Source organism: Octopus sinensis, linkage group LG3 (assembly GCF_006345805.1).
Source record: "Octopus sinensis linkage group LG3, ASM634580v1, whole genome shotgun sequence".
Classification (NCBI taxonomy): Eukaryota; Metazoa; Mollusca; class Cephalopoda; order Octopoda; family Octopodidae; genus Octopus; species Octopus sinensis.
This window is the reverse complement of record NC_042999.1, coordinates 136,322,693-136,347,328: the sequence shown is the minus strand read 5'-3', so window position 1 is coordinate 136,347,328 and position 24,636 is coordinate 136,322,693. Positions and strand designations below refer to the sequence as shown.

At 35.7% G+C, this 24,636-nt stretch overlaps 1 protein-coding gene across 6 annotated transcripts in view; it reads left to right on the top strand.

The window, feature by feature from the left end:
• Window positions 1-2,066: 2,066 nt before the first annotated feature.
• Window positions 2,067-24,636, top strand: part of LOC115209732 (transmembrane protein 245) — a 482,091-nt gene continuing 459,521 nt past the window's right edge. For 3 of the 6 annotated variants that reach the window (XR_004998339.1, XM_036501362.1, XM_036501365.1), the window contains exon 1: window positions 2,067-2,825. Coding sequence is in view for 5 of the 6 variants with exons in the window: in XM_036501362.1 (XP_036357255.1) it covers window positions 2,313-2,825 (513 nt within the window). In the remaining variant the exon portion in view is untranslated. The remainder of the gene's footprint in view (window positions 2,826-24,636) is intronic. The other 3 variants (XM_036501363.1, XM_036501364.1, XM_036501366.1) reach the window with 2 other exon arrangements.

Genomic DNA, 24,636 nt, shown 5'->3' with positions numbered 1-24,636 from the left:
ATTCAATGATGGAATGTTGGGTTGGTGGTGATGATGATGGTTAGATGTGCTTAATTAAATGTTATATACACTTTTTTTTTATTTGTTTGATATGGAATAAGGTATTGTGTCTCCATCTTTTATAGGCATCTGGTGAAGTTATGAGTCTGGTGAAGTCCATGCAGTGAATATACCTCTTGAATAGTTGCAAGTCAATGACAGTAACAAAAAAATATGTAAGGAGATTCCAGTGGGCTGGCATACTGGGTGTAATGGTCAGTAAGAGCCAGAAGACAGAACACAATATAGGTGAGGTAAAAAAAAGAGAGATGAGCACATCATGATTGCCTTATTGGGGGCAACATGAAACCTATCAGATCTGAGTAGCAGAGATCACTGTGGTAGCAGTAAAAAGGTAAGGAGGTGAAACAGCATATTAGTGAGCTAAAGGCTGGTGCATGTGTGAGTGGTTTTATGCTACTCAGTTGAGTGACCATCCTTTGAATGTAGTCTACGTCTGTATATGTTACAGTAGCACTGTCTCAAATGACAGAGCAGTACTTTCTTGTGGTCTCACATGATAAGGATGAAGTACTGTCCAGCTTTGAAGAGGAAGGGCAGTCATTGTGATGCAAGTTTTAGTTTGTTGAACATGTGGATTCACCAGGAGACATCCTTAGTGGTCCCCTGGTTTTTGAAGGTCCTAGTTACATGTTACTCAGTTATAGAGGGTGGAGTGTGATGTTTTCTTGACACATACAAAGAATTTGTCTTTGGGCTGTTGAAGTAAACAAGATTGAAGCACCAAAGGATGATTTTGAGATCACTGTTCACAGTGTAAATTTGGTAGGAGGTGTTTAGATTGCATATAAATGATGCATGTGTGAAGGTTGAATAGGCATTATAAGAGGATGGGTAAGAAAGCAGGGTATACCAAAGAAAGATTCATCTGCACTGTTGAGATGCTATATGACAGGAAACCACCGATCGGCTCAATAGGCAGGAAGATTTATTAAAAGATTTACATGTCAGACATGGTTGAAAGGTTTACTGATGTCAAGTGCAACAACATTGTTTTCCCTAAATTTCTAGAAGATGAGAGCTAGCTCACAGGTGGATGATGAAGGAAAATAGGATTCTAGCAGATTTGGTTTTATGAAACCTATATTGGCAGCCCATGAAGAGGGAAAGAGCTTCAAGTCGATGGAGAAAGTTATTGTTTATGACTGTCTTTATCACTTTTGCGATGTCAGAAGAGTAATAGATGAATAATTACCAGGGTTAAGTAGAAACCAAGCAATTATCCATTTTGTGTTACAATAATTAGTCGGAGTAGAAAGGCTATCTTATGTAACCTTTCCAAACTGGTGAGGTTGCTGCAGCTGAAAATTAGCTGAAAGTTGATGCCCCTGAGAAAGAAATGTGCGCAGAGAGAGAATTCCAGAAGGCGAAGGCTAGGTTCTTTATGAAAAAAAAAAAAAAACTAGCAGTAGAGAGAATCAACTGAGATAACGGATGGATAAATGATGTGTGATGGAGAGGGAGTAAGTCAGGTGTACTTTGACGGAGATGGTACTTTAGAAGAAAGGTCGTAGTCATTGAGGAAGAGAAAGAACGAGAAGAAACAACAATTATGTCGACTTTAGGTTGTAGGGTACTGTGAGTAGTTGGATATTATTTGAAGGTGCAGTTCAGAATGTTAAGTATATTCCAGGCTACCTAGTTTGTTGACATTTTCGCTAAATAAATTTTACATGAAATATAAAGATTCGTTAGGCAACAAAACCTGGCTAATAAAGTCAAGTTTTGCTGAAGAAAAAAAAAAAAATGAATCTGTTTATGGAGTAGTTCCAGGTTATAAGATTTTCTCCGATGTACTTGAATGAAAACATCTAACAGATGCAGATGTAGACCTTCATAACAATAACATTGGTTACGTCTGAAAACTTACCGAGTTAACAGACAGTCCGCTGTTCAGTTAGGAATAAATATTACATAAAACTTAATTTATAACTTTTAACCTCGTTTAGATTAAGGCATTTTCAAACTGTATTTTAAGCCTAATATTTGTTAAAAATAAGATGAATATTAATTGCTAACATGTTATACAGAAAACGCACTGCGGAACATTGTTAAGAAATCTATTGATTTTTGTATGACACCGTTGTTATTTACTCCGGAGCTTGATACAGTTTCTGTAGTCTGTCTCCTCGCCGATTCTCAGTCACCGATCACTGCCAAACACGCTATTGCTACCATCACTATAATGTAATTGTTCAGGAAGTGACAACCGTATTTGTGTACAATAAGCTCCCCAGCAACAGCAGAAGAACATGGCTTCACCGTCGTTTGAATACTTTCGATCCTCTTTCGACAATGTGTTTCAGATACTTCCACAGGGTCACGAAAAAGCACTGAAGAAGGCCCTGTACAACACAGCGGCCAACTTCTTCGTTATATTCGCTAGTTTGGTATTAGTGGCTGTCTATTTTGTCCTACAGGCCTTTCTCAGACCCTTACTATGGGCTGTATTATGTGGAACCTTCTTATATCCATTCAAACGAACATTGACCAGTGTCTTGAGGAGTTGGCTTCAGGGATTACATGAGTCCGGTACCCCTTTTGCTGCCGGAGTGGTCCTTATTCCGATCAAATCTGTCAATGACATCTCTGAAATTATCAGCAATACTTTAATAAAACATTTCAAGCTAATTATAGTTGGAGCTGTTGGATTACCCTGCCTGAATTTGTTGTACTATTTTGGACCGATCGATTCTATCTTTTCATGGATTTACAATTTTTTTTCCTTTCTGTACAATGTCATCCAGTGTTTTAGTTCTGGTTGGGTGAGTGTCTTTCTATCTTTCTTATTAGCATTTTCTGTCGATCATTCCATCGTCTGTTCAACCGTGTCAACTGTCAAGTGAATAAGAGGAGTGTCAGTAGTTATCGTTACTCTATGTAACATTTGATACGAGTCTTTGTCAGTCGTTTGCACACATATATCTATATATATTGATTTGGTTATTAACATCTCACGGCGATATATTAAATCGCAGTTGTAGTCGTCCGTTTGTGACTAAGTTAAGTGTGTGTGTGTATGGGGTCCTATATTCGAACATGCATCAAATAGAAAAATATTCTAGTTCTTTAATTATTTATTTTATGTCGTCATTAAGAAGGTAATTTATAAATAGAAACAAAACCCGGTTCCACCGTATCTGTGTTTATATTACTGAGGTATGTGACTCACTCAAACCAAAAATTCGATAGCTAGCAAGAATCTTTCTATGTTGTCGTTTTGTTTATTCATTTATAACGGCCGTCTGCTTCTGCGCGTGAATACTTTTTACTCAATAGAATACGTGTATATTTTGTTTACCTTAAAATCTGACATTCATTTACATTTTCCCATTCCCCTCCCTCATTTACGTCTGTCTTTATGATAATGTAAATATATTATGCATGTGACGATATGAAAAAAAATCGATATTATAGTTACATCTTTATTTATTTAGTTACTTAAAATCGGATTGGGTTTTTTTCCATCTATTCTTCACATTTTTATTGTTCTTCTTCATAGTTTGATAACTTTTCACAAGTTGTGGATGTTTGAAACCTCTAGTTTACCTTGTATGGAGTTGTACTTCAAAAGAAGCACACCTTGACCTAGGAAGAAATATGATCTTCAGGAAATAGTTCTACCAAAATTAGACGTAACACTTTTTGCCGGTAGAGGACTTCCTTCCTTTTATTTCTTCTAGAAACATCATGTTATTTTCTACATCTAATAGGATTATACCACAATTTACAATTATAATTGTTAGTAGTCTGTAAAAGGCTTCCTTTTTTCTTCTTTTGTTTGAGACTTGAAAATGGTTTAGTGTCTGTCGTATATAAAGCTACTTTATTCATCTTTATAACTTTTACGCATTGACACACACACATATATATATATTATTCTTTTACTTGTTTCAGTCAAATGACTGCGGCCATGCTGGAGCACCGCCTTGAATATATATATATATATATATATATATATATAATTTGAATGTATGGGTGTGTGTGTGTGTGTATATATATATATATATAGAGAGAGAGGGGGGGGGCAGATAGACAGAGTTCAATTTCTCCTGTTTGTTCCACCTGGTGAAATAGCATCACAGATACTTTGCTCCAAGCAGAAACTGCAGGAATTACTTTAAAATCTTAGTGACAGTATCTCAGGGTCACAAGTATTTCACTCTTTACTCTGTATGCTTCTGAGTATGGCAGTAAGGAATGAATCAGTCTTTGTCCTCAGAAGCGTTTCATCTGCAGTCTCTGTCAACCACAAATAAGCACTTTGAACAGTTCCCAAGTACTTTGGTCATCTTTGTAACAACAGTCTTCTGTTATTTGGGTTCTGAATCAATGATATGCTACTAATAACACACTGACCTTGCCAGGAAACAGTAGCAGCCAACTTCAATGGGGAATGCCATCCTTTAACAAGGATCTCATTAACCAAATCAGATGGTGAAAGATGTTAAATTTGCCCTCCCAGAGTTCTGTGAGTTCTGTGAGTTCAGTCATGATGATTATTTTGAGCTCCTGAAAAGAAAAACCATGTCTTTTTGGAGCAATGTTACCACCACCCCTTCCAGAAAGAAGTGTCTACCTTTCAGATTTACTTGCATCCCCCTGTCTGAGGCTTGATGCAAAATAGAAAATGGCTCTCCACAGCTGCTTTTGTCTAAGGACTCTTATTACTTTCCTTTAGGACTCTGATATCTTTTAGTGATGCCCTTTGCTTGTTGACCTTAACTCTCTGCAGGTTTGTTCATTTGGTAATTTTTCTAAGGACCTTATACCTTCACTTTTGTTAACCTTTTCCCAGTGTTTCTAGGGTATCAGATCAGAATGTGGTTCAGGGTGCAGTGAATTACTCCATGCTGTTTGCAGGATAGGCCTTTGCCCCAAATTTTAGGGTTATTTTAGGTTGGTAAGAGGTCAGCAACAGTGCATTGGAAGCGGTAAAGACCCACTTCAGACATGAATGACCATGGGATTGCACCTAGAAAGTTACTCTCCAAGGTACAAGTCCAGGCAAGGTTGTTTATGGAAGACCAGCAGTTGCCCATGCATACCAGCCTCCCCTCTCCATGCCACCGATGTTACTCAAGGGAAAAGCAAAGGCTAATACAGCTTGGCACCAGTGATTTTGCAACTCATTTCTACAGCTGAGTGAACTGGAGCAATGGGAAATTAAGTGTCTTACTCAAGAATACAACACACAGCCTGCTCTGGGAATCAAACTCACTACCCCATGATTGTGAGCCCAATGCTCTAACCACTGAGCTATGCGCCTTCACAATAAGAAAGACAACTTTACTTATAGAGTACCCTCCAGAACAGTGGTCGCTTGAATGACTGATCTACTGTATCCAATATCCCTGGTAAGCAAGCCCTACCACATTCACATAGTGATTATTTTCTGTTGTCTCTTGGACCCTCAACACTATGAGCTCTCATAGATATCTATGACATCTGTGGACAATATCACCACAAATGGTTTGGTGGAATTCCAACCCATCTGTAGAGATGTTGTTCAAAGATGTCATATATTTCATACATCAGCTGCAGTCATGAGTTTATGTAGCAGCCTATGAACTGATCTGATAAGCCTGATCCCTCTGTCTGTCTCTTTTATCCAATCATCTGCTTGTTTCTCTGCTTAAATGTACCATCTCTTCCAGTAAAGGAGGAATCATACCACATTACTTGTATTCTCCTCAATAGCTGGTATAACCCCACTTTGAACCTGGAGCCAGAACATGCTAGTTACATTCCCACTCCTGGTCAACAAGCTTTTTGACTTCTTTGGTTTCAATTGCATCCTAGTCTATGGTTACCAAGTGCCTTCAGGATCTTTGCTTGTACATAGGTTGAAGCATTTTGGTCAGAAGGCTCTCAATGGTGGTTGGCAGATGCCAGATTTCATTATTGGCCCTCTGGATACTTTCCATGCTGCTGTTATGTGCAGATTCATTGCCAAGACAAGTATGTATAAGATTATAATTTTTCCAGATTCTGCTACTGAGTTGTGAAATAGGTGGTGTTGAACTGAACTGAACTTGAATCCTCTAAAGTAGCTAGCAATCATTCCCCTAATGTTGTGGGAAGTATGGTAGTGTTCTATAGCTCTGTTGATGATGTAAGGGATTGAGCTGTACGCAATGGTCAAGTAAAGCCAGACTATTCTTAGATTGCCTTTTATCTTGGCCTTTCAGATCAGATGGTTTAGTACAACTGTGTATTCAAAATATCTAAAGATGTGCGGGGCAAAGAGATGTATTAATACATTCATTCCTCACCATGTAGATCATCTTTTAGAGTAAGACTGAGAAGATCTTATTTTTAATACTCAGGCGAGAAATGGTTTGGAACAGGTTAATCTCGGAGGAGTCTGCTCACGTCAGTGTGATTCAGCTATCAGCTCCTTACCAGAATGAAGGGATGGTACTTGTTGCCCATACTTTCTGCAAAAGTTCTCATAGCTTGGGAAGTAGCATTGTGCATGTCTTCTTAGCATTTACGATGCTGATCGAGGTACCCATTCAACATCTTTGGCTTCTTTCCATTCTGACTTCTTAGTATCAAGATCAGCTTCAGGAACTCCCACTTTCCTGACCTTTGGTTGTGCCCTTAATGCTCATCACCTACGTAATGTCACAATGGCTCTCTTTAAGGAATTCGTTCACAACTTCCTAGATATATTGCTTGTCCTAATAGAGTTTTGCTAATCTTCTGTGGGTCCTTCATAAATTGAGCTCACTTATCTGCACAGTTGCTCCCAGAGTCCTATAGTCAAGTCTTTTATGTCTTTTTTTTCCCCTCAACATTTGTGCTTTTAAATTGCTTATTGAGAATCTTAATTTCTCTCCTCAGATGCAAGATCTTTCACTCCCTCTTGTTGAGTTGCTTTCCAGCTGCATCCTTCCTCTTTTTGGCACCAAAGTATTCCTTGGGCATGTTGAAGACATTTGCTATCAAACACTCAATTTTCCTTTTAAGTGGCCCTGCTAATATAACTTGCAAAAGCCTGTGAAGGTTCTGGAATAGTTTATACCATGCTTTGTTGACATTCAGTGGGGAACATATAACTCTCTTTTTTTTAAAGTTTGGTGTTTTAGGTAGCATTATAACACCCTTGCCTGTGGTTTTGAGGTGAAATAACTACTGAGTGGTCTCTCGCTCTAAATGAAATCCTCCAGCATCTCACTGGGTGTCTCCACTCTGCACTGCATCTTTTTTCCCCCACCCTCCACAGTTGTCTTGGATCGATCTGTCTTTACATTCTCCAAACCTTCCCACAATGGAACTTAACTTTCAACACTTTCCCCAGATGTGTAATTTGGGGAAGCTATCTCATTGCCCATGTGTATTCTATGGTTACTGAAATTGTAGAAAGTCTCTCATTGTCCTCCTTTTTGGAGGACTGTTTCTTAATAATAAAAATATATATAACATACATCTACCTATATGCGTATGTGTGTGTGTGTGTGTAGAGAGAGAAAGAAATGAGAAGTCAGGTCCTTTAATGGAGGTGCCATAAGCTCAACCACCTCTGAGTAACTAGTAGCAGTAGAAAAAGCCAGAGAAAAACAGCAGTGTGTTTGTGGATTTGAGAGATTGGGGCATGTCTGTAAGTAACTTTATGCCAATTAGTCAAGTGACCCTTTTCTGGATGTGGCCCAGGATGTATCTGTGTGCATCAGCAGCTGCAGCAACATCCCAGATTTTGAGAGTAGCATGCCGTTGTGGTAGTCGAAGTATTTTCTGGGTCTGAATAGAAAGGCCAGTCTTATGTTGAAGATGTGTGTTTGTAAGAGAGACCCTAACTAATAGTGAAGCCTTGCATTTGAAACAGTTCTAAGAGTTTGTGTGCTGCTCATATTTAAGAGTGAAGATAAAGATCAATGACTACTCTTGATACATTCAATGATTTTTGACTCTTGGTATGTGCAGTGATTATTTTCATTGTTGAAAGAAACCAGACTAACATGAATCTGTTGGGGGATGTTTTCGAGATCCTTTTTCATGGTGTTAGTGTGAATTTGGAGCACAAAGTGTTTGTCCTGCACAAAACTGATGCTTAGATATGGAAGTTTAGGAAGGAATGAAAAGTTGGGGTGGCATCTGTGTAAGAGTGGGCATAGCTGGAGATGACAGCTTGTAGAAAGACTGTTAGAGACATAACCCATTCTTGGGGTAGGATACACTAGAGCCAATCCTTGGGGCACTAGAACTTATCTCTTTAGATTTCATATACTGTGGGTAAGAGAGAGCACCATCAGCCCAGCACAAATTATGTTAGTGTGATCTGATAGGGAGAAAATAAGGTGTGTGTGTATCATCATCATCATTTAACGTTTGCCTTCCATGCTGACATGAGTTGGATGGTTTGACAGGAGCCGCTCAAGTAGAAGACTACCCCAGGCTATTGTGTCTGTTTTGGCATGGTTTTTACTATTGAAACAGGAATCTATATGTCTGTGGCTTTAGATTAGCTAAAGTTACCCCAAATTTACAAATTTAAAAGGTATTAACTCTTTATTGATTTATGGCAAAAATGAATTTCATGTCAATGATTACCATAAAAAAACTACACCAATATACCAAATATAAAATCAGTTGGAACAAAAATTGAAGAAATTGAAACATGGCAGCCAAAGAGCACTGTTCCCCTCTCTTACTCTCTCCACTGCTTGCTTACAATAAAAATAAATCTGTTTCTTCCATCATAATTGAACTTTTACTCTAATTCAGTTATGAGGATTGTCTCTTGTGAGCTACAAAGTGACAATACTAGTGCTGGTGTTACGATGAAAGCACTCAGTACACTATGTAACTGGTTTATAGATTGAGGTGAACATTGACAACATATGGTTTAAGAGGGCTCTTTAGCCTTGCCAAGGGAAAGATAACATCTATAGTATTGGTGTTAGAAAAAGAAAATGCACCAAATAATTTAGGCTATCAACTAATGAGATTTTTTTTACAGAAGACAGAATATTATAATGTCACTTTAGCTAGGGTAGGATAAACTGAAAACTGTTATATTTCTGAAGGAAATACAAAATAACTAAAGACAGTGGACTATACTTGCAAGGACATAAATATAATAAATGTCAAGGTTATATAAATCATTATAAAGATGACAAGGTAGTAGAATTGTTACTGTATCAGAAAAATGCTTAGTGACACATCTTCCAACTTTATGTTCAAATGCCACCAGGGTCAACTTTGCCTTTCATCCTTTCAGGGTCAATAAAATAAGTACTAGTTGACTACAGGGTCAATTTAATTGACTTACACCTACCCCAAAATTTGCTGGCCTTGTGCCAAAATTTGAAACCAATATGAATCATTATAACAGACATGGGAATAGGATTCCTTTGTGAGTAATGAAAATTACCTTTGCTTATTCCACTACTCCTAATTTAGTAGGTATTATAGCAGTTATTAACAGTTAGAAACTGAATGCTATTAGAAATAGTGATGCTACATTTATTTATTCAGACTGTGTAGAGAAATCTGGGTCTGTTACAAATAATGCACATCTATCTGGTACAAAATTGGTGATGATAATAATATAGCAATAACCTTATCACTTTTACAATAAATAAGGCCTTTTGTAGTTACATATCTAACAGATGATAAATATCCTTTGGATAATTAATGCTCGAGGAATAATTTAATATATAGAATGCATGGTTAAAACACCTCAGAATGTTTATTATTACATAGGGCTTTGAATTTCAAGGCCAGATTACAGAGCCATATTCATTTTTTTTTAAATACAAAAGAAAAGAAAACTTCACTTTGCTGGTGAAGATCATCTAGGATCTAGGATCTCAAAGGGCAGAATATTGACAACTCCATTTCATGGTCTATTGCAGGTAGTGCTCTTCCTTACAGAGGGAGCAGTAATAGCTGTCATTTGTGCATCATAGAGGCACTGGAAATTCTCAAATGTATACTATCTAATTAATTGATAAGCATAACATATTATTAATTTGTTGTTCACTCTTATTTAATAAGATGTTTTTAAAATTTCCACACAAAAGTCCCACATTAATAACTTAAGTATGTTCTATTCTCATTGATTCTGAGTATTCATTTCTTAAATAATCTGTCATCCAATCCTTAATTTAATTTGGTTTAACTGTAGTAAACCTAATATTATCTAGAATTGCCTATAGAAGCAACCAATAATTTATTATATACATTCAGTAAAAAGCCTCCCTTCCCATTCTTTCTTTTATTCATTACTTTTAAACCTCTTCTTTGTATTAACATATCTGTATACTTCCTTTCCATTACTGTGATTGGAACATTCAAAATATAGTAGTAAATTCCATTTTTCTCCATATTCCCTGTACTAGCATACTTTTAAACTTGATGACATCTTGGGAAGTTTATACTAAGTCAAAGAAGGCAATTTGATATGTGAGTTATCTAGAATCTCCATTAATGGAATTATCTTGATACGGGAATACTTGAAGTTTCTAATTCTGATGCTATGTAACTCCACTTCCACAACAGAATATTTTGTTGGAAACTCAAAATCTGCCAAAATAATTTTAATGTCTAACAAGAAGGGTGGAGAGAAAGCGGTTTAATTGATTAATTAATTGTTGAATAGAATCATATAAATTTATATGCACAAATCAATGTTTATAGGGATGAAATAGTTCCTCTACTTATTCTAAACATTCACAACCTTAAAGTTATGCAACAACATTGCCATAATATTTTGTCTGATTGCTAGCTATTATACTCTGTAGTGGAGATGCTTGGCTTAGTGGTTAAGGTGTTAGACTCATGACTGTATGACTGTGGTTTTGATTCCTGGACTGGGCGATGCATTCCTCATAGGTGAATCTTTGTTTGTTGAAGTGATAAGAGTCCACCACACCACTACAATTGAGCAAAGCACTTCATTTCATGTTGCCCCAGTTCACTCGGCTGGCAAAAGTGAGTGATCCTGCAACTGACTGGCATCTCATCCAGGTGGGAAATTTATATACCATAGAAACCAGGTTAGCATGACTTGTGAAAGTAACTTTATTATACTCTATGATAAATGGACCAACTAATTGATTGTTGAATCTTCTCAGATTTGCAGTTCATATTAAACACCATATAGATTTAACCTTCACAGATTCCCATTATGCTTACCTGACATTCTTTTAGCCAGGTTTTTCACATAGAGTTTTGACACTGAGGTATTCATTTGGATTTCCTTTAATTCCTGCTTTCCATTACTATACACTACATCACTACATATATATGTGTGTGTGTATCTTTAACTTGTACTTGTTTCAATCATTGGACTGCAGTCATGCTGGGGCACCACTTTGAAGGATTAAGTTGAATTAATCAACCCCAGCACTTATTTTTTAAATCTGGTATTTATTCTATAAGTCTCTTTTGCAGAACCATTAAGTCATAGAGCTGTGAACAAACCACTGATACTTTTTCCTGATCTAATTAAAAAAATACACACACCTGCAGACTTGTGTGTGCACTCATGTGTATGAAAGTTCATACATATGCTGATACACATGCATCACATACATGCATACTCTCTGCTCTCTCGTTTTCTCTCTCTCTCTCACACACACACATACATCTGTCTATAAATCAATCAGTCAGGCAATCAATAACTGTGGGCATTTGTTTATAACTGAAGAAAAACATACTTCATATATATAGAGAAACTGAAACTTGCTACCGAAGAAAAAATGCAGCAGCACTGATGGGGAGCATTTTCAAATGCAGTCACTGCATGCAAAGCTGCCACTCCCATGTGGGCCTGTACAGCCACAGCAGATACTGCATCACCATCAGCAGCTGAAAAAAAATTCTTCAGGTGCAGATCCATGGTTGTTTGAGACTGACGGATGCCATAAAGATATTTTATTACATGCTATAGATTGATGTTGATGATTTACACAATTGAAGAGTACTTGTGTCACAATATATAAATAAAACTATTCTAAAGACACTGAAATATGATTAGTCATGGAAAGTTGATTTGTTGCAAAGAAGTTAATGAATAATAAATCTTAGAAAATGCATCACAAATTCAGCTGTTTAGTTGTCATACTCAGAACACATGATGTATTCATCTTTTCACATGAAAATATTTATAATATCTTTGTCTTCTATAAAACACTTTAAAACAAGGAATATGACTATTAGTAATGAAGTTTTTGCGTTGGTGAATGAATGCGTTTTATTTTCTATTATGTGATCATCTTTCAGGATATGGAAAATCTATTAGGTGGGAACTAAACTGTTCTAGCCAGTTTGTAATTGGAAATTCCTCAATAAATGCCAACAATAGTGTCTGCCTGAATAATTCAACAATTTCGGTCTTTTGTTAAATATTGCAAAATATAGGATTTTACACTTCTCAGAGAGAAAAAGATCACACCTCCCTGAGCATTGATTGCTGGGCATGTATGTTCTATAAAAACCAATTGATTTTATAATTGTTGATGTTATTATCCATTAGATTTCAGATATATTTAGTGAGGTGATAAGACATCTTTCTGAATGTTTGAAAGCATACATATGTCAGAATCTTTTTTAAAGGGATTTTCAATAAACCACATATAGTTTTTTTTTCTTTCACTGTTATTTGCAAGAGATATCTTAGCTTGATATATAGTACTTCACGCTATTGAACGGTCAAATATTACAGTTTTTGAAATTACAAAGAGGAAGGGATATTTGAAAGTTTGTAATAGAAAGTTTTCTTCTGTCTATACTATCTATAGAAGTACAGAAGTTTTTTGTGCAAATGTAGCTCACCTTAATGTTATTTCTATTAAAGATCTAATGATATTTATAGATTACCAGGAAATGCCTAAGTAAAAGATTTCAGAAAATCCTGGACTTATTAGACCAAATATTTAAACTATATGGAGGATTTTATTGTGATATTTTATTCCCCATTTCCATGCTTATGAGTTCAGTTTCGTAAAGTAGTGAGGCCCTAGTTTGGGAGTTCCAGGGTTTTTGAGGTGTGTAGAACCACCTTTTAAATGCTATTCTTCCCAGATCTACTCTAATTTGAAGTAGTATATACCACTTAGGGTTCCAGCTATGGGTTAATTAGAATATCGTGGAATTGCCTCCAGATGGCCATTTAGAGACACTCCAATGAACCCAAAGCAGATGAGTCCTTTCAGCTCTTTAGCTCTTCATCTAAGAGAAGGTAACTCCATACAAATCCTGCATCCTTGTGATACTTGTTGCACCAGATCAGTACAAGCTTGAAGGGTGATAGAGCAGGTTTGACTCTGCACAAACCATGCTCTCTATAATAATGTTCCTTATAGCTGAATCTTTGTTGAAGTGATAAGAGAGTCCAACACACCATTACAATTCTTTGAAGTCACTGTGTTTTAATGCATTATTATAATAATGAATAATATTATGATTACAGGATTCCTTATCATAGGACAAGCTGGATATATGGTTGCTAATATTATTAACAATATTTTAAGGATTATTGAAGGATGGTTAGAATTTATAAATATATATATATTATTTAATAAACACTATGTTTTTATGTGCTGAGAGCATGCCAGACAGTATTTTTAACACATCTGGTATCTTAGCACAATCTTCAGGCACTGCTCACATGGCATAACAAACTAAAAATGAGATGGTAAGATGAGAGAAAAGGCGAGAAAGATGTATTCTTTTTCATTTTCTGATTTTTCACCCATCTACCTTTTATATCTACTTCTTTCTCACATTTTCTTGCTTTTGCTATCATCCTATGTGGGCAGTGTCTGATGATTGTGCTAAAAAATGCTGATGTATAAAAAATGCTGACTGGCATGCTCTCAGCACATGAAACTAATAGTTACACATAAAAATATATATTGTGTTTATTAAATAGTATATATCTCTCACTGGATATGTTCCTGTTAGAGGGGATACAAATCTATAACCACACAGTGCAAATAATGCAATGTGTTGCCTTTCATATATATGTTTATGTATGTATGTATGTACATACATATGCATGTACATGTGTATGCGAGTTTGTGTATGAATGTATATATGTTTCTCTTCAAGATTTAAGTTCTTAGGATTCAAACCAGACATTAAAAAACTGACAAGATTTATTCATTTAAATCAAGAGTTTCATACATTTGTAAATATGTTATTGTGTGCATGTATCTAGCTGTATGTATGGATGCACATGCACTATGTTTCTTTTGCACATGAGTGTGTGCCTACTCTTCATTGCATCTAGTGATTGAATCAGCTTGCCTATTTAATGTATGTTGGCATGATATGGATGTTATTTTCTCTTTTGGTAGAGCTACTCCAATTTTCAGTGAACCCATTTACCACATTCTGATCAGTCTGTCATGTCAGATTTGGTAAGGTTTGTGTACTGTCCTTCTTGGCACCTTATATACCATATCTCAGCCCTTTAGTGTTTAGTCCTTTCACATTTACTCTAGCCATATCTGGTCCAAATATTCTACCTGTTTTATGTCCAAATTGACCAGATCTCTCCTCATCTCCCACTACAATGTCATTTAAAAACTATATAATCACCTCAATGACATCATTGGAAAGACTGCATGGTAAATTCAAAACAATGTGAATAAATAAACATTAGTTTTGATAGAATAATGTGAATGCTAAAAGGTTGAACTAGGTATGTCTAGTCCAAATATTCTACCTGCTTTAATTTCAAACCAACCAGATCTGACCTGTCACACCTACCTTACAATGTCATTCTAAAAATAAACGATCACATCATTGTAATCTGGAAGCTATGAGATAATGTATAGTTAATTCAAAACAATGTGAATAATAAGAATTACATTTGACTGAGCAATCTGAATACTAAAGGGTTAGTGGATTTCGCAAACATCTGGTTATTCATTTTACTGGTGTATTGGTCAAGAATTTAGGACTTACAGATGATTTATCTCATTGATCTACTTATTTTTCATTGATTTTGGCAGTGAAGTTGGTTTCTCACAAGATTTTCTTATGCCTGTTAGCTATTTCACAATTCAGCATGGCATCTACACAAACACTATACTATCAATTTTTTTTATTATCATACAACTTACAGGTCTTAGCTATTTAATTATCTTGTTAACATGCTTCATAATACTTGTAAACATGCTTCAAAATATTTATCTCATTGTAATGTTATATGTGGCTGTGTGGTTAAAAAACTCTCTTTGCAACTGTGTGATTTCAGTTTTAGTCCCATGGTGCGGCACCTTAGGCAAGTATCTTCTACTATTGCCCCAGGCCACCTAATGGCTCATGAGTGAATTTGGTTGATGGAATCTGAGTTGAAGTCCTTTGTGTGTGTGTGTGTGTGTTTGTGTGTATATCTTTTATCTTTTACTAGTGTCAGTCATTTGTCTGTGGCCATGCTGGGGCACTGCCTTGAAGAAATTTAGTTGAGTAAATCGACCCCAGAACTTATTTTTTTTATTAAGCCTGGTACTTTTTCTATTGGCCTCTTTTACTGAACCGTAAAGTTGTGGGTTTGTAATCATACCAATACCAGTTGTTAGGCAGTGGTGAGGGACAAAACTCAGACACAAGCTCAGACAGAAACACACACACACACAATGGGCTTCTTTCAGTTTCTCTCACCTAAACCCATTCACAAGGCTGTGATTGGCCTGAGGTTATAGTTAAAGACACTTGCTCAAGGTGCCACACAGTTGGACTGAACCTGGAACCATGTGGTTGGGAAGCAAACTTCTTACTGCACAGCCATGTCAGCACACACATACACACACATGTATATATATATACTAAAGAAAATAATCTAATAATGGGGCATATAAGCCCTCGATGGATAAAAGGTTATCTGTCAAAGGCTTATATGCCCCATTATTAGACTATTTTCTTTAGTAATTGCACAGTGATCGCTAGCCACTACACACATTTTTTTCTCTCCTTGTTTTTTCTGTGTCCCTTTCTGTAGAAGAACGTAGGTTCAAAACATAAAAGACTTTTTTCTATTCCTGAGCGTTATACTAATACATCTGTTTTTTTTGTACACCACCTGTCTTCGTCTTTTGTTTTTTTTCGTAAACTCACCCTATATATTTATATATCCATGCAGTTGTAAATGGGTAACTCTGACAGACCGGCATTCCATTCATAGGGAATGCTGGCCTGCCTATCTAGCTAGTGGGGTGGCTTCATTTAAAAGCTGTTACAATATAAGGAAGCTTATTGTGACCAGTCATGTATAGCAACTGTCTGATAGTCTGGCCAATACACTGATGCAGTGATATATATGTCTGTATATATGTACATATGTGTGGGTGTATGTTTGTAACCCACCACCATTTGACAACTGGTGTTTGTTTGTTTATGTCCTCATGATTTACTGGTTTGGCAAAAAATAAACACCTGGGTTGATTTCTTTGACTAAACCCTTTAAAGTGGTGTCCCAACATGGTTACAGTCCAATGACTGAAACAAGCAAAATATAAAAGATATATACAGTGTGATCTAAGGTCTCTTTTGCATGGTTTGTTATCTATGTACCCAGCCTTAGCACTGATAGTGAGGGCTGATCTTCCGTAGATGAGCAGATCTCTGCAAGTGGCTACCATGTGAAATTTGGTTTTGATGATGTTACCTCCCTCTCTGATTGTGAGTTAGAAGTCAAGTGGAAGGAGGGAAAGTGGACTGCATGGCACATGGCTCGTCATTAAATGAACCACACATGCTTTAAAAATTAAAAGTTCAAGGTAATTTTTTGTTAGGCATGTCATTCATAAAGTCTTGTGGAATGTACTGGAATGTACTATGTACTCTTGTCTCTTGATAATGGCTACCAAAAGATATGCACAACAAAATAGCAAAGTGAGTTAAAAAGATATAAATGCAAAATTGTAGCAAATGAAAATAAAAGTGTTATATATTACCTAAATGTTAAAAGGACTTCTAAATTTATGTGTGTGCGAAAATAAAATTATTTTAAAACAAGTTGAAGAGTAATAGAACATGTATTAATGAGGTGACACTATATCTTCACAATATGTATATACGTATGTACATACATACATGCATGCATGCATATAAAACATACATAGTTTAATATATTTATATATAGATTTATGGAATTCTCACTTACTAGGGAAGCAGATTTCAAAAGAGGTTTTCAGGATTAGCTGTTCTTATTTCAAAGCTGTTGTGTGTGTGCATGCGCGTGGGCATGCGCTGGTTTCTGTTTGCATACATATGTTTGCATGCACACACACACACACAATCACTGAGATAAATGTTAAGTGGTTGATTGATTTCTCCAGTCATGCTTTACATTGTACAGAGATAGGTTGAGAGAAAGCAAAAGAGAGATACAGAGAGAGTTAATATAAGAAGTGTAGGATGAGTGCACATACTTGGCTTGGTGGTAGGCAATGAGAGAGAATAGCATAGACAAAGGAAAAGAGAAGGAAGAGGGGGGGTAGTAAATGACAAAGGAGAGAGGAATGAAAGCACAGCAGTTCAAACTGTAATAAAATATTAAAAAATGTAGTAGAAATAAACATAAAACAAAGTAGAAAATGGGAGAGGAAGAGTGGGAGAAAGCAATAGGTTGAGAGATAGACAGAGGAGACGAAGCAGTCTTTTATAAAAGAATTGTGGAAAAAAATTAAAGCATATCATATATGAAAAGTTATTTGTAAAACAATGAAAATTGTGTAACAAAGACAAGAATCATCAATTGAAAAGGTATCTAAACAGTTTGAAATGTAAAACAATGTTTTATATTTGTCTCTATAAAATAAAATTTTATAAAGATGAATAAGCATAACTGTAAATATGTTGGTATCAAATGTAAACAGAGAAATATGGTTTTATTATGTAAAGTGAGAATGACACACTCAGAAATCTGTGTGTATAAATATCAATGCACAAAATATATATAAACATGCTTACACAAATGCTCACAGACACACATATATATTCAAATATGCATTCACACAGATATGCATATAGACATTCCCACATATTCATGCACATACACATAAATTTTTAATTAGTATTCATTTCATCATTTTGTACAAACACCAAGCAATTTGATAGCAGTTAAATTATTTTCTTATTTCTTTATTGCCCACAAGGGACTAAACATAGAGGGAACAAACAAGGACAGACAAAGGGATTAAGTCAATTACATCGACTCCAGTGCATAACTGGTGCTTAATTTATCGACCCCGAAAGGATGAAAGGCAAAGTCAACCATGGTGGAATTTGAACTCAGAACGTTTCGGCAGACGAAATACCGCTAAGCATTTCGCCTGGCGTGCTAACATTTCTGCCAACTCGCCACCTTATGTTCTGTAATTACTCATAGTAGCCAAATTATACTTCCAAAGTTATCTGTCGATGGGTAACACTTGTATGTGTGAATGTGTGTTTGAAAACAAAACAGCTATCTGATCATGTTCCTGTGACTTATTTCTTCTCAAAGTTGCTCAGAGACAAAGAAATGTCTACATAGAAGTAATCTTGAGGAAGATTGTGTGTCCAACATTAAATATCTTAGCTTTTGAGTATCAATTAATTGTCAAGAAGGAGAAGCTGGTATCTTTGTTGAGTTTCTACACATTTTACATTCATAACTGTGCATGCCGCACTTAATACTTCATTTTACACTCATACATGTGCATGCCATGTTTAATGCTTTTTTAATTTAAAATCTTTGATGTCACAACCAATAAGGACAGCTTCTATATCTGCTGATAGAAATAGGAAAGAATTCTTGCAAGGGTCACTTATGTTCACTCCTTTAGATCAGATGTCTTGGGTTAACACAAGGTGGTTGGGAGAAAGGACAGCAGTGATCTCTTATTTCTTGCTTCAGCAGAGGAACTTACTGAAATATTTAAAATACAATAAGATCCAAATGGGTGTTAGCATTGTCACATAGTCACAAAGTATGCTTTATAATCTTGTAGTTTGTGCTAAATCCTACAGTATGGCACTCTGGTAAGTGCCTTTTACTACAACCTCAGATTGATTCAAGTCTTGTAAGTGAAATTGAGTAAATAGAAATTCTATGGAGGATGTTTTGGGCCTTTATGTGGTTTTTTTCTGTTACGAGCTTGGTCACTGTCTGAGTTTATCTCAGTATTTTGAAGTATTATTTCCCACAGCAGCAACTCATAAGTCATGCCTTCTTCCATTTCTATCCCTAATCTCTTGGAGTTCTTGAAAATAGGGTTGCTTCCTTAGCCATCAAAAAAAAAAAGAAAAGCATGACTCATAATATAATAGTTTGAAGAAAGAATACTGCATGTATCAGCCTATTGCATGAACCAAAATACTACATTTTAGCTTGACTGCATAGCAGACTAGCTATGAGTCTCCCGCTAAAACAGAAATTCTAAAGCAACTCCATGAGCTATTATACTTCATAAAACACAGTTAAAGCATACTATACCATATTACCTGAAAATGAAAAAAATTAATGTCACAGATCCATATCAAGAAGAACATTTGAATTGTCTTAGAGCTTTTCATAGATAAGTTGTTTGTATGTTCTTCAGAGATTCTGATCTTTCATGTGGGTAAACATCAAGGTTGCTCCAGATCATCTATAACACTCACCAAGAAATGTTCAAGACTTTACTCTTACCATCTTTATAAAATGAGAGACTTCCAGTAATGATAGGAGCTCATCAACTACATGAACTAGTTTACACTCATTATTTGAGACAATTTTATTACAACATAGTGTATTTGGATCTTGATGTCTTTTCTCCATATTGACTGCAAAGACACAGTCTGAAAGATAGAGTCTGAAATACTGAACTGAGAGTTTCAATGACATTATGCCAGACATCCTAAACAAAGGCTGTTCACTGAATTATAATTTTGACATCCTCTAAATACTCTTTTTTAATGAACTAGGGAAAGCAAGAGTACCAGTCAAAGACAGACTCTTGTCAGAATGTTTCAGGTGTTGAAATATCTAACTGGTAAGATGATTTACAGAATTGTTCTATTTAATTAAGTCAAGCTTGCTGTTTTGTGGATACCTGCATGACACACCTCTGAAGAATAATAAAGATGAAACTGTAATAAAGTGGGTATTTCTTTTTAGTATTGGTAAGATCTAATTCTTTTTGTTAATACAGTCTGCTCATAGAAACAGTCATACTGCCATTTTTATTGTCAGCCAGTGCCAAATCTTGGAAAATCTTTTATTGTCCCATAGAATATACCCCAAGTTAGATATAACAAATATGATTAATTTACTGACACTCTCATTAACAAAAAGAAGCTGATAGTAGTGAGGTATCTTTTAGTTTGCTTCTGTATTCATTTATATCTTTTGCTTTCCTTTCTCTGCATCAATGACCCATTTAATGGTTTCTCCAGTAGAACACATTCATATGCAGATAATACATTCTTTCATTCCATAATAATGTTGCACACATCACCACACATCATTCTCAAATGAGGATACTATTAACATGGTCTCTGTTAACAACACCAAAACACTGTCACCGTATATATCAAGGTGTACACCTATAACATTACACACTCTCTACTCATCAGTAATTAGAAGCTCCACAACTTTTACTAAGGCTATACTTTGCAATCTTTGATGAGCTTTCATATCTACATATCAAAGTTGCATCTCAAAGTCTTCATTTTATCTTCAGGACTTGAAAATATTTCAATCTAGATTAGTTGCAGACTTTCTATAAAGCTCAACTGAACTTATATTAGTGTATTGCTGACATATCTAAGGTAGTGGTGCTGGTACACAAACATCACACATCAAGTCTCAAAATGGATTATCTGATTAAATAAAAAACCTTTACTCACTGAACACACTTCATTCACTACCTTATTGGTGTGTTCTGAGTCCTTTACTTTTTACATTAACTTGTTGGATGGACAGTCAACTGCTGATGCTATACTATTCACTTTATTATAGGTTCTCATTGATGACCAGCTGCTGTAAATGTGGCGTTTTTTCACTTAACTCTTTAACATTTATATTATTCAAATGTAATGCTTATTTATTCACATTGCTTTAAATTAATTGTGCATTAGCTCATAGCTTTGAGATTGCAAGTAGAATATTAGGGCCAGATATAGCTGGTTTAGATGCTAAAGGGTTAAAGTTAGTTTGGTATTTGGTAAACTCATATTACCTGAAGCACAGTTATGAGATCAGGCCAAGCTAGATGCTTTTACTAGAAATAATATTTCAAAAGGCAAAAACTTGGAGATAAGAGCTTTAACATCAGGAAGACAAGAGCATTGGCAGTTTGTATGTTTTGATTGCACTCTATTTCTGACATAGAGGTATAAAATTAAGAACACAAGAAGACACTAGTTTTCCATCAGGATCACAAAAAAGAATATCAAATGACTCATAATATAATAGTTTGAAGAAAGAATACTGCATGTCAATATTTACTATATAAGGCAGCAAGCTGAACAAAATGCTAACAGCATTTCTTCCTATTTTATGTTCTGATTTCGAATGCCACCAGGGTCGACTTTGTCTGTCAGTCTTTCAGATGGTCAATATAATCAACTTACCCTCTCCTGGCTTATTGATTACCCCTCCCATGAAATTGTTGAGTTTGTGCCAAAATTTGAAACCGATATTTAACTATATACAGATCACTTATACTTACGTGGGTTGGTGGTATTACAGCACTTTGGTTCTTTGAAACTTAAGTTATTGCAGAACCTAGTTTTAGCTTGTGAAGGTGAGAACAAAAGTTTGAGCTGTTTCACAACTTTTAATTCTACTTTTCTTCCAATCTTTCCAAGAATTATAACTTGATTCATATCTTTCTCTTCATTACTCTAGAGAATAATCTTAATTCTTTCAACCTATTACAGCAGTACAGCTGTTGCATAGTATCAATATTCTTCATGCATGTCTGTTAGATTGCCTCCAGGTCATTAGTGAACTTGATACTGTAGAGACTATAGTTCATAGCAGTAGTCGAGATAACTGAAAACAACTGTCTTTAAGATCAACATGACTTTTTGTTCTCTTCAAAATGTTCTTAGGAATCATCCTACAAGTCATCTGCACAATGGTTCTAGTTTGCTAATTATAATTTGTAGAGTAATTATTGTATTCAGTCTGATCTCTTCATTTCTAGATGTCAGAGAGAAAATTAACTTGTCTTTTGGTTCTCTTCATTATTCCAAGATTGCTGTTTCCAAATAACTGTACATCAGCATGAGGTCATGGTATGGAACTAACAACATATACAAAACATATGTACAAAACATTCTACAAGATTCTCTAGAATGTGTATTGAGCACTTTAGTGTTTTACTCTCTCCCTCTCTCTCTCTCTCTCACACACACACACACATATAAGCTTATTCTGATTGAATCTTCCATGCATTAAGATGTACCTCCTTGCAGCAAAGATATCTTTGGCCTGAATAGTAGCCTGTGGTATACACCTTACCTGGATATTTTCCACTTCTGAGGTTCTATTCACTACGAAACATATGTAGCCTGGATCTTACCTACTCCATTCCGTAACTCTTGATGTATACACACACACACACCACACACACACACACCACACACACACACACACACACATATATATATACTCGAAACGTAAAACCCTCCTTCTTCCCTTCCTTCCTGAGTGTCCAATAATACTATATTTGTTCCACGTCCTCGCATTGTTCTGTTTTCTCTTTGTGTTTTCATGTTTGGATTAACTTTTTATATATATATATATATATATATATATATGTGTGTGTGTGTGTGTGTGTGTGTATTATATGTATGCATGTATATATATTATCATCATTATTTTACATCCACCTTCCATACTGACATAAGTTGAACAGTTTGATAGGATCCAAAATGTTACATGACTACACATTGTGCTCTGATGTCTTAGATTTGTTATGGATTTTTATGGCTGGATGCCCTTCCTTCCTAATGCCAACTAATTTATAGTGTTCTTGGTACCTTTTTCATGATACCAGTATTATAGGTTTAGGAGTGGCTGTGTGGTAAGTAGTTTGCTTATGAACCGCATGGTTCTGGGTTCAGTCCCACTGTGTGGCACCTTGGGCAAGTGTCTTCTACTATAGCCTCGGGCCGACCAAAGCCTTGTGAGTGGATTTGGTAGATGGAAACTGAAAAAAGCCTGTCGTATATGTGTGTGTGTATATATATATATATGTGTGTGTGTGTGTGTGTGTGTATTATATGTATGCATGTATATATATTATCATCATTATTTTACATCCACCTTCCATACTGACATAAGTTGAACAGTTTGATAGGATCCAAAATGTTACATGACTACACATTGTGCTCTGATGTCTTAGATTTGTTATGGATTTTTATGGCTGGATGCCCTTCCTTCCTAATGCCAACTAATTTATAGTGTTCTTGGTACCTTTTTCATGATACCAGTATTATAGGTTTAGGAGTGGCTGTGTGGTAAGTAGTTTGCTTATGAACCGCATGGTTCTGGGTTCAGTCCCACTGTGTGGCACCTTGGGCAAGTGTCTTCTACTATAGCCTCGGGCCGACCAAAGCCTTGTGAGTGGATTTGGTAGATGGAAACTGAAAAAAGCCTGTCGTATATGTGTGTGTGTATATATATATATATGTGTGTGTGTGTGTGTGTGTTGTGTGTGTGTGTGTATGTTTGTGTGTCTGTGTTTGTTCCCCCCAACATCGCTTGACAACCGATGCTGGTGTGTTTACGTCCCCGTAACTTAGCAGTTCGGCAAAAGCGACCAATAGAATAAGTACTAGGCTTACAAAGAATAAATCCTGGGCTTGATTTGCTCGACTAAAGATGGTGCTCCAGCATAGCCACAGTCAAATGACTGAAACAAGTAAAAGAGTAAAAGATATATATATATATATATATAAAAGTACATATAACATTTTACTTTATAAATCAGATCTCACACTAAATGTTTACAAGGGTATATTGGTTTCAAATTTTGGCACAAGGCCACCAATTTTGGGGAAGGGGCTAAGTTGATTACATCAACTCTAGTGCTCAGCTAGCACTTATTTTTGTGACCCCAAAAGGATGAAAAGCAAAGTCAGCCTCTGCAGAATTTGAACTCAGAACATAAAGACAGGTGAAATACCGCTAAGCCCATCATATTAATGGTTCTGCCAGCCCACTGACTTATGAGACTAATTCATAATATAAATGGTATCTTTTGCAATATTTTGAGATAAGGTATTGAAGGATTATTTATATGGGAATGGTAATATAGTTTATTTGGTTTTGGTTTTTTGCTTTTTACTTATTACACAGATTTGTGTAATGTTCTTGGATTAAAATTATTTCTTCATGTAAGGAGATTCTTACTGTAGAGTCAGATGAACATGAGAAAGTGGGGATATATAAATCATAGATACCCATTTAAGTCAAATATATCTCTTTTCTTCTTCCTACTTCAGAGTTGACTAGCAATAACACCCTGAAATTTTTGAAGTATATCTTTAAGTATGTTTCTGTATTGAAGTTGAGGCAGCATCTTGGTTTATGGCAGCATTTTGGTTATATAGACACATGCATGGTTGTGTGGTTAA